The sequence below is a fragment of the Lethenteron reissneri genome, unplaced genomic scaffold (assembly GCF_015708825.2).
Source record: "Lethenteron reissneri isolate LAM-NWPU_2019-01 unplaced genomic scaffold, ASM1570882v1 scaffold_1456, whole genome shotgun sequence".
In the NCBI taxonomy this organism is placed as follows: Eukaryota; Metazoa; Chordata; class Hyperoartia; order Petromyzontiformes; family Petromyzontidae; genus Lethenteron; species Lethenteron reissneri.
The window spans coordinates 119,653-131,701 of NW_026891175.1; the positions used below are offsets into that span (position 1 = coordinate 119,653).

Here is a 12,049-nt window from a genome sequence, read left to right on the forward strand (position 1 = left end):
GTGGCGTGGTGGCGTGGTGGCGGGGTGGCGGCGTGGTGGTGGCGTGGTGGCGTGGTGGTGGCGTGGTGGTGGCGTGGTGGTGGCGTGGTGGCGTGGTGGCGGGGTGGCGGCGTGGTGGTGGCGTGGTGGCGTGGTGGTGGCGTGGTGGTGGCGTGGTGGCGTGGTGGCGGGGTGGCGGCGTGGTGGTGGCGTGGTGGCGTGGTGGTGGCGTGGTGGTGGCGTGGTGGTGGCGTGGTGGTGGCGTGGTGGCGTGGCGTGGCGGCGTGGTGGCGTGGTGGCGTGGTGGCGTGGTGGCGTGGTGGCGTGGTGGCGTGGTGGCGTGGTGGCGTGGTGGCGTGGTGGCGTGGTGGCGGCGTGGCGTGGTGGTGGCGTGGTGGCGTGGTGGCGGGGTGGCGGCGTGGTGGTGGCGTGGTGGTGGCGTGGTGGTGGCGTGGTGGCGTGGTGGCGTGGTGGTGGCGTGGTGGTGGCGTGGTGGTGGCGTAGTGGTGGCGGCGAGGTGGTGGCGAGTCGCTGCGCCACCGTTACGAGTCCCGCCAGCTCTGCTCCACGACGGCGGACACCTTCTTCTGGTACTCGCGCTTGCTCTCCTGGTACAGCTGTGCTGCCAGGCTGTTGGCGGGGCTGTTGGGGTTGGGCTCATCCAGCAGATACTGCAATGACAAAAGACCCCCAAAGGGTGCGCGCATTCAGCAGCGTCAGCGCACTGGCTATGACTGCGTAGTCGCAAGAGCTCGAGTCCATCTACAGGGGTGCAACGTGAACACACGGAAACTCATCACGTTGCTATTATTTAAAGTCTGGAACGGTGGTGCACACATGTAGTCCAGCACATTACAAACAAGGATTGGAAGATCATGTGAACGTGAAACTTCCAAACAATCCGGGCTTTGAGGGAGCCAGGGAATTGAACAAGTAGTTTTGTGAATTGATCCCTGCGGCCGTTTGAGTATTATAAGCCTCGTATGCATAGATTTTTCTCTGGGTACTCGGTCTAAAACTTGTACACAATACATTCCCTTATACCGAATTTGATACACATCCCATTACAGAACCTTCTCTTGAGACACAGGCTTTCCTTCCTAAAATTAGTGACATTGCTGTTATATTTATAATTAAGTGGTGGTAATAGAAAAACAGCAAATGTGTCTACTTTTTTTTGGCAGAGCAGTGTAGTCCTCCTGATCTCTGGCCAGAGTTGTGTCTGGTTTTAACAGAGAACAGCACTCATTGTGGGCCATGGGGGCATACCTAACCACTCTGTTCCACCATGGAGAGCCCTGCATTTGGTTGGGTACCCACGGGTGATTCCGCAGTCCGCATCTGAAACCAAGTAGTTTCTACAGCCTGCCGTTGGAGTGCGAGTCGGACATCAGACAAACATGAACGCGAACCAATCCGCACCCCAACGGAAAGTCGTAAACACAACTTGGTAGCGACCCGCTTTGCGAGTACCCATTGGTGTCCAAACCGACGCAGCACTAATGACGAACGTCAGGGGAAATGCAGTGCGAGCCACCAACCTGAATGGAGGTGAGGATGCAGGATACGTCGAAGGTTGGACTCCACCGGTTCTGCAAGATGTCCAGGCATATACTGCCGTTTGCGTACACTGAATGAAACACATGCAAGTGCTCTGTTAACTCAAACTGCATTTCACTTTAAGTTTTAACATTAAATCTGTCAATCTCGCTTTGATTCCTGGAAACAGCTAACATGAGTGGAGCAATATATTAAGCGGCCCTGGTGCCCCAATTTACCAATCTGCACTGACTAGTATGATGAATTATAATTAAACTACCCCAACGTCTGACACAGTGTGAGGAGGATTGACAAAGGGTTGCACATTTTTTTTTTACAGTGCAAATGAATTATCCTTTTATAACAAATAATTGTTTAATGGAAAGATAAGTGTGACTCAGCTTGCCTGGGTGTTAAACACAAGTCATGTCGACAAATTACAGGACTGCACGCCCCACTTGCCATTAATGAACACCTGTTTTCAAACAGAGTTTGCCAGCACTCAAGGAACATTTTTAATTAGCAGCGTGGAATGAATGTGTCATATTAATCAATAAGGCAGCCAATGAAAAAACCAGGTTCCAATATAACAGCACTTCATAATTAATTGCAATTAAGAATATAGAACATTTTTTCGTCTTACTCGTTGGCATTGTCAAAGGTCAACAGCGAGCTAGTGCAATTAACATTAAACTTTTAATTTCATAGGTAAAAAAAGAGATTTGTTACTTTTAAGCAAGGCAGACACACGAGGAGAACCACAACTCACCATTGGGGTGAAACATTTTTGACACGAATTTCACTGTGGGAGGCTTGTTAGGGTATTCTTCCGTGAACTCCAGCGTCAGCTTGAACGTTCCTGCAAAGCACAACAACAGCGGCCGCAATCAACATCACACCACCAAGAGCAGCAACAGCAGTGCTGTAAATCAGTCTCTTGTCAAAACACCAACTCACTTTGCCTCACAGTTGCTCGCTATAATTTACAAAATCAGCAAGCCTCGATTTAAAGCTTTCGTGACTGCAGGGATTCATCTTCTTGGTTCTTTCGGTAAAGTCATCACGTAGAAGGGAAATAATAAAATAATAAAACATTATAAAATACAATTCTCACGACGTTTCGGCCACAACGCAAGCAGCCGTCCTCAGGTGAAGAACAGGTCTGTCGGACGCTGTCTTTTCGACTTCGGGAAAAGGGGGTTAGCTTCCAAAGGCAAACTATTTATACAGGTTTGAAATGGGCGTAGCCCAAACCAAATGTCAGCAGCCAATGTTAATGCAAGTGGTGGGCAGTCAACCCGAAGGTGGTTGGTTTTCCACCAAAGGGCTACCAGGTGAAAATGAGCATGTTAATGAGAGATTAGCATGTTAATGAGAGATCGCAGAGCCGCAACCGAGGGGTCAGCGCTCGAAGTGGCTGTGTTCGTGTGAATCCTGTGAAAGCGCAAGTTTGAAATGGGCGTAAAGCACAACTAACATCGGAAGGTGGTAGGGATGGGAACATCGTATCCAGTTACGACTTAAACTGGTTGTTAAAGTCCTTCCAATGATTGCTCAGTTTGTACCCATCCTCTAGGTTGAAATTGTGCCTGTGTCTATATATATGGATGGTTTCATTAACGAATCTTTGTTGATAGCCAGTGGGCTTGCAAAGTACCTTCGTCTTAGAAAAATACATTTCGTGTGAGCCCATCGCATTGTGTTGGGATCGAAACGTTGTAGATTTCGTTTTTTTCTTTGAACCTATCTACGTGACTTTACCGAAAGACCCAAGAATATAAATTCCTGCAGTCACGAAAGCTTCAAGTCAAGGCAAGAAGAGGTTCAGGAACCAATTAGCAGCGCAATCGAGAATGCCATTCCACTGATTAACACAGCGGCTTTAACACCATCAACTCACCATCCTCAAACGGAGTTCCCTCGGGCCTGAAAGACATAACGTGAACACAAAGTAAGGATGCGTTTTAGTGGCATACACACAGAATGTGAACACGGATCACCCTGCCCAGCTTCGTGACAAGGCTCGGTCCGTAAAAAGACCACGTGTAGCCAGTAAAGACGACGCAGTAACATTCCTCATCAATTATTAATCATCGGGGTGCATAAAAGCTTGTGACGTTCCATAAATCTCGCCGACGCTTAGGTAACGTCAGGGAGACTACAATCCCAGTTAGAAACTCAGGGTGCACATGTCGTTGGGTATAAGGGACATTCTTGGCACGGAAGTGGATGGTAATACAAGAAGAACGACGGGTGCTTTGGGGTTGCCGTCAGAGGCCCCCCACCTGACTTACCCAAATATAACTGCGTTCCACAGCATCATGTTGTTTCCTGAGGGCGCCCCACTTACTCCTGCCGGAGGGTCCTCCTGTAACCTGAGGAGGGGGAGAGATGTGGGGAACAGGCATTGAGGAATAACATATACAGTGCAGGGAATGCAAAGAAGAATGACACGCCTGATCCAATAACCGTTTCATATTCATGTACCTTTCCCAGAAAACTAAATGTAAAAAACCATAGTGTTTCAACATTTGTATTTTTTGTTCATGTTTTAGAATACAGATGCATATATGTGCCAAAACTACATTACATATGTTATGATCATTATAATATGCATTCAGATTCAGGACAGAATTTAACATTATAAACTAGAATAATACACCTCATAATGAACAAAGTGAGCTGCCCTGATATGCCATTCATGCCGATTACGTGAGATGCCCTCGATGTATCACTAACAGGCAACTCACCCGCGCAGCCACGAAGAAAGGAAACATCCTCATATGCTGATAATAACTTCGACGAGCGGCCATGCCTGCCAAGCGCAGGCATGGCCTGGGCCCCACGAATGCTCCTTAAAGAGTCGGCTCTGAAATCCACCTACTAAGATCTGCATTAATTTCCATCACCAAGGAGGTGCTGTTTTTTAGAATATCTTCTTTACAGAATGTCACCAATTTGATTTGTATTTTCAATTACAATATAAAATGCTAATGACTGCATTTTAATGTCTCAAGAACATGATTACCTCATAATTAAAATATGCAACAAAGCACTGCACTAAACGTTAACACAAAAGTCAGAATAGCAGCCAGCAGCTCATATGGCAATTTTAAATTAATGGATTTCCTACAAGATACTTTACAAGGGACATGGCAAAGTCAACATGAACTGCCAACAAAGGACCTGAAAGTAAATAATTTGCCATTAAAACTAAACTGATGTAAAAGCCACAGATACTAAAATATGGAACGGGTCTTGTTGAAGCCACACACGGAACAGTAAATGTGAAAACGACTCAATTTATTGCATCATGCGGGTCCTGGGTGAGCTGTCAGCTTCGGCTACACAAGAATATGCTCAGAGCCAGCCACGACATTTGTTCTCTTCTCGACATCACGAACACCTTTTAAGGCTCGACTCTGCACACACGTCTAGTACATGTTGACAAGGGCGTTAGAAATCAGCTGACTGCTGGGCAGCTCTGTGTAGCGTGACAAATTGACGCGAATGAAACATCAGCCTCCTTGAATCCAGTCCTGCTCTCACTAGCAACCATCAAGCACAAAGCACAGTCAAGCATATTCTGGGATCACTGAAAAGGTCATCATCATTAAACTCTGACGTAGCCTCCTAGCAGGGCACGAGAATGCAAACGACTAAGAGTGGAAACCACGGTGACAATCAATCCACAATAGCAGGTCTCCTACCCAGCAACAGGTCGTGACCTTCCCGTCTCGTTCACGCCAAACCATACACGTACATTATCCTCCACAATATCTGATGCTCTACAAACATAGGCATTCACTAACGACATCATGCAACTCTTGTCCACCATGTTCAGATTGTCTACAAGCCAGTTCTTACGTAAGGGACCACCTTGCTAAGTATAGCATTGCTCTTCTCCCCTCTCACCCCGAGGGAGTCCAGATAGTCACTCTCATAGAGCACTGGAATATGCAATGGTGGATTAAACAATTCACTCCCAGGACATAAACGTGCAGTGCCCAGCACACTCGACCCAAAAAGCCAGAAAACCACGTTCGGAAAATGTATACTGCTCAACAGTGAAACTGAGCATATGATAACGGAGTCAACTGGTGTGTGGATTGCTAATGACAGAGTAAGGTGTGCATTAACCTTAATTTCTCACATATCATTTGACACGGTGTGAACGGTATACATTGGCAAAGGGGTAAAAAGGTGGGTAGTGACCTTGACTACAACCCGCCTGGAAAAATGTAGAGCAAATACTCCTCTGAAGAAGGAGCCCTAAGTGAGCAAAGCCAGAGCATGTGGAGGACAGGTTCCAAAGCAGCTTGAATCCATGGGAAGGGGGGAAAAGTTAATCCTGTCTTTCCTGCATTGCCCCTTTGCACTGTACGTCACATAAGCATACCCGCAACAAACACAAGAATCCTCACGTAGCCTTTAACAGGCTGATGAAGCAAATGCTGTTGGCGAGTACCTATGAAGACTAGAATTGACAGAAGCTGTGATGTGGCCGTGACCACACTTGGCCACCTTGGTCCCACCGTGGTGGTGTTTACAGACTGCGCCATGTAGTTATGTTGCTATACATACAAATGACACCTACCTTTACATAGCTATAAAGACGCAAACATACATGTTACAGCCCTTTGTCAATCCACTGCTGGATAAAGGCCTCCAAATGCCGTGTCGGTCATTCAGGCTGATCAGTGCGAGTTGGTGAAGGGGGAGGTCTGGGGGTGGCATGCAGCAAGGTTCAGGTATCACACGCCACTGATTTTATACGGGACCCGGAATCGAGCTCAGGTCATCGGCTTCATGGCGAGGTGCCATAACAATTACGCCGATGCTCCACCCCAAACATGTATACACACAAAACACGTGTGTATAGCCATGTGACAGTGCATTTGAATTGTGGAAACAAAACACAAAAAATATAAACACATCATCATTAGTATTCTTGGTTCTTTCAGTAAAGTCACGTAGAAGGGAAACAATAAAAAAATAAAAAAAAATAAAAAATGCTCACGTTTCGACTGCAACACAAGCAATCATCATCAGATGACAGAGTCTGAATTTCAGACTCTGTCTTCTTGACAGACCTGTTCTTCACCTGAGGACGGCTGCTTGCGTTGTGGCCGAAACGTCGTGAGAATTATTTTATTATGTTTTATTTTTATTATTTTATTATTTCCATTCTACGTGACTTTACAGAAAGAACCAAGAAGATGAAGCCCTGCAGTCACGAAAGCTTTAAATAAAAAATGTACGTAATCATTAGCTTCGTATAAAAAAAAATATAAGTTCCAATACGCCTTCTTCCTACATCTGTAGCTACACTTTAACAAATATGAGTCTGTTTTACTCATCCAAAAAATGTCAAACCGGTCCAGAGTTAGCTTGTTTTAACGAATTCTGTTGAAATTCCAACACTCCCAAGAAGGGCGAGTGACTAATGGGGATGTGTAAAAATCACTTGTATTCATGTTTCGGGGCAGATATGCCAAAGAGGGGTAGCATCTCGTTTGCTTATTTATTTTGTTAGAGGATCTAAACAAGCATGGTGTTTTTTTGTAGAATCACGGAATTCTTTTTACTCAGGCATTGCCTACACAGGCCCGTTGCGTAACTTGCGCCGCGGCGAACCCGTCTGAGGTTTCTGAATAACTCTGTACATTATCAACTTGTCTCATCATGGAAGACGTGCATCTTGCGTTTAGGGTGTTTTTTTTTACTCCTTTATATTAAGTTCACTTGCTTGCTTGCTTACGACCGTGCAAATCTTTCGGTCGTTTTTTAACCCACTTCCCGTGATCCAATCGAGCTGACATTTTGCACAGACTCGTTGTGCGTGACAATGTATTTTCGTGAAATTTTTTTCCAAAATTTTACACTTTTTAAGAAAAAAAAAATTTCACTAACACAATCATATATTTTTCCTAAACACAGAAAATTGTGTCAACACATTATAAAAATGAAACTCTTACTCAAGAAAAACAGAAATGAATAAAAAAATAAAACCGATGCCACGCATATAAAGGATTTATAGTGAAAAACTTTGTTTTTACGGGTTAATTTTTTTTTACCAGACTCTTATCGCGCCATAACTAAACAACGTTCGCTATCATACAATGTGACGCACTGCACGGCTGTGACTCGACACTTAACTACATTGGAGGGCCCAAGAAGTCCTATTTACTGTGGCTGCTCACAACGTTTCTAAAAAATTAACCCGTAAAAACAAAGTGTTTCACTCTAAATCCTTTATATGCGTGGCGGCTAGAGTCCTCTCGTCCTCTGGCTTGAGATGGCTGCCACCTATGGGTCAGATGATTGCCTGCCACCATTAAGCAATTGGTAATTAAATATTTAATTTGTTTTCCCTAAAAAGTGTAAAATTTTGTAAAAAAAAATTTCACGAACATTAATTGTCACGCACAACGAGTCTGTGTGCAAAATGTCAGCTCGATTGGATCACGGGAAGTGGGTTAAAAAACGACCGAAAGATTTACACGGTCATAAGCAAGCAAGCAAGCACGCAAGTGAACTTAATATAAAGGATTTTAAAAAGACTCCGACGACGGTCGCTTGGCAATTCTACAAGGCGACGTGAAATATTCCTTGGCAACGTGGATTCTCGAGTGTGGCCCATTGTGTGCCACCGGAATCGTGACCCAAATGTTGACGGTACTAAAACAAATCAAACACCTTGTTGGTTCTTTCGGTAAAGTCACGTAGAAGGAAAAGAATAAAAAATTTAAAATAATAGTTTATCATATTATATTAATATTAGTATGTTTTTTTAAATATTATTTTATTATTTCCCTTCTACGTGACTTTACCGAAAGAACCAAGAAGATGAATCCCTGCAGTCACGAAAGCTTTAAATCGAAAATCAAACACCATTCTAAGCTCTCACCTTTAACCTCTTGATGTTGTTTCAATCTAAAAGACCACGGCTAATCCATGTTTGATTTACAAACTACCAGTGGGAATAAACAACATTACCAGAGTCATGTGATAACCGATTGCTTTTATACAATACGCCCCGTGTTACTGGACATCGTCTGAGAGAGACGGAACCACATATGGATGCGATGTAAATCCACATTTTCCCGTACAATACACTACTGTGGTCGTTAATTCACCCAGGAAAACCTCACTGGTGAGCCTCAAAATGTATTTCACAAGAAGGGTCATGTTTGGCTATGACGGCCAAACCATTTCCTCAAGGAAATACTCTTTTGTGAACGCGACGGTAACAAAGAAACCCTCTGAACGCACTCGGCGGCTTCTCACGACGTCTCTCGAGAGGGAGTTTCAAGCCACACACACGACACCACCAGCACACGTGCACTGGCCATGGGTCTAAAACACCGCGCACCTGTGCGTGCTGTTATACACCTTGTACATGCGAGTCATGCGTGTACCTGAGCCATGTCACACACATTGCATGTTGTTGTTGTTGTTGTTCTAGATTTGAAGCTTTCGTGACTGCAAGGATTCATGTTCTTAGGTTTTGTCGGTAAAATCATGTAGGTAAAAAATTAAAATTTATAAAAGTAAAATAAAATAAAAATATTCTTAGGTTTTTTCGGTAAAGTCACGTAGGTAAAACATCAAAATTAATAAAAATAAAATAAAATAAAGATCACGACGTTTCGGAGGCAACAACTCCGAAACGTCGTGATCTTTATTTTATTTTAATTAATTTTGATGTTTTACCTACGTGACTTTACCGAAAAAACCTAAGAATATGAATCCTTGCAGTCACGAAAGCTTCAAATCTAGAAATAAAATAAAAATCACGACGTTTCGGAGGCAACACAAGCTTCCGTCTTCAGGTGGGATCGTCACAGCCAGATTTGCAGCAAGTCTTGCTGTGACGGTGCCACCTGAAGACGGAAGCTTGTGTTGCCTCCGAAACGTCGTGATTTTTATTTTATTTTACTTTTATTAATTTTAATGTTTTACCTACACGGTGACTTTACCGAAAAAACCTAAGAATATGTTGTTGTTGTTGTTCGCTTACCTTAATGCTTCACGTGGATGTGTAGCGTGTCTAATAAAGCCATTCTTTAAACACTACTAGACTGAATGTACTGCGTATGTGCTATGTGCGGTGCTAGCTACTCAACTCGTGTACAGTATTTATGTTACACATGCACTACGTATGGTACATGTGTTGTAATCTGTACAGTACGTACATGTGTAATGAGCCAGTACGTTACATGACACTGTAATGAGACATGTCCTACGTACATTACACAGTCACGCACCTTGTATCTGTGATAACAGGATCCTGCGGGGTGGGCTGGTAGGAATAATACTTAGTACCGGTACAGAGATATCGACCGGGTATAGAGGAGTTAAAGAAAAAATTACTGTATTCTAGTGTAACGTTAATTAAAAGTGTTTGTTTTGACAAGAAACGCTGTGAGATTTAAAGACTCGTAGTCTTTCATTTCCAACACCACCCTCAACACCACCCCTCCCACGGACGGACGGACGGACACATTAATCTATTGGTGGTCTGGTCCACTTCGTTCCTACCAGTATAACCCCCCCAATCACTCGCTCGTGATCAATAACCCCCCAATCACTCCCTCGTGATCAATAACCCCCCCAATCACTCGCTCGTGATCAATAACCCCCCCCAATCACTCGCTCGTGATCAATATACCCCCCAATCACTCGCTCGTGATCAATAACCCCCCAATCACTCCCTCGTGATCAATAACCCCCCCAATCACTCGCTCGTGATCAATAACCCCCCCCAATCACTCGCTCGTGATCAATATACCCCCCAATCACTCGCTCGTGATCAATAACCCCCCAATCACTCCCTCGTGATCAATAACCCCCCCAATCACTCGCTCGTGATCAATAACCCCCCCCAATCACTCGCTCGTGATCAATATACCCCCCAATCACTCGCTCGTGATCAATAACCCCCCCAATCACAGAAATGCCAAACCCTCCCACGGACGGACGGACGGACGGACACATTAATCTATTGGTGGTCTGGTCCACTTCGTTCCTACCAGTATTAATCTTGGAGCTTACTCACCACTCACCCTCAGCAATCACCCTCAGCACTCACCAATCACCCTCACCACTAACCACTCACCCTCACCACTCACCACCCACCCTCACCACTCACTAATCACCACTCACAACCAACACTCACCCTCACCACTCACCCTCACCACCCTCACCACCCACCCTCCCCCTCACTCTCACCACTCACTCTCACCACTCACCCTCACAACAACCGCTCACCCTCACCACTCTCTCACAACTCACCCTCACCACTCTCTCACAACTCACCCTCCCACTCTCTCACAACTCACCCTCACCACTCACCCTCACCACTCAGCACTCACCCTCACCACTCACCCTCACCACTCACCCTCACCACTCACCCTCACCACTCACCACCCACCCTCACCACCCACCCTCACCACTCACTAATCACCACTCACAACCACCACTCACCCTCACCACTCACCACCCACCCTCACAACAACCGCTCACCACCCTCACCACCCACCCTCACCCCTCACTCTCACCCCTCACTCTCACCACTCACCCTCACCACCCACCCTCACAACAACCGCTCACCACTCACCCTCACCACTCCAATCGTCGCAGGCGTGGACGGACGCAATTATTCCTTTAAAAGAAGAGTGCTGGTGGTGGAGGGAGGTAGGGGGGGACTACCCACTCACCTGCAGATACTTTCCTCGCAACTTCACGGCTGCGGGGCTCGCTATGCTCACAACAGCTGCTGCTGTCGGCAGGCAACGCAGCAGCAGCTGTAGCAGCAGCAGTAGCAGCACTCACCCTCACCAATCACGCTCACCACTAACCACTCAGCCTCACCACTAACCACTCTCTCACCAATCACCCTCACCACTCACCCTCGACACTAACCACTCACAACCACCACTCACCCTCACCACTCACCCTCACCACTCCAATCGTCGCAGATGCAATTATTCCTTTAAAAGAAGAGTGCTGGTGGTGGAGGGAGGTAGGGGAGGACCACCCACTCACCTTCAGATACTTTCCCCGCAACTTCACGGCAGCGGGGCTCGCAATGCTCACAACAGGTCGCTGCTGTCGGCAGGCAACGCAGCAGCAGCTGTAGTAGCAGCAGCAGCAGCAACAGCAGCTGTAGCAGCAACAGCAGCAGCAGCAGCAACAGCAGCAGCAGTAACAGCTGTAGCTACAGCAGCAGCTGCTACAGCGTCTCGGCCTCGACTTGTGTAGCCCCTCCCCCTCTCGCTCTCGAGTCACATGACGTCATCCGTCCCTACGCGCACGCGCTCATTGGCTACAGGATGCGCGTGCGTGACGTCATCACCCAGTGAGGAGTTCGCCGATTGGCTTACGTGGCAATGGAGGGGTGGGGGGGGTTTGTTGTGTCGTGACGTCACCCCCACGGCGGACCAATCGGGAGAGCGGAAAATTCTCGAGGGGGCGTGGCCCCCACGGAGGAGGACCAATGAGACCTCGACTCGAGTTTCTCTGCACG

General features: G+C 46.3%; 1 protein-coding gene across 1 annotated transcript; it reads right to left on the bottom strand.

Annotated features, from left to right (window-relative positions):
* Window positions 1-431: 431 nt before the first annotated feature.
* Window positions 432-11,639, bottom strand: LOC133362362 (ubiquitin-conjugating enzyme E2 A-like). The gene is made up of 6 exons (XM_061581289.1): window positions 11,569-11,639; window positions 3,813-3,893; window positions 3,419-3,444; window positions 2,288-2,377; window positions 1,521-1,609; window positions 432-650 (listed from the first exon to the last, which is right to left on the bottom strand). The coding sequence occupies exons 2-6, from the start codon at window positions 3,839-3,841 to the stop codon at window positions 522-524; spliced, it is 363 nt and encodes a 120-aa protein (XP_061437273.1). The 5' UTR covers window positions 3,842-3,893; window positions 11,569-11,639; the 3' UTR covers window positions 432-521.
* Between the last annotated feature and the right edge of the window lie 410 nt (window positions 11,640-12,049).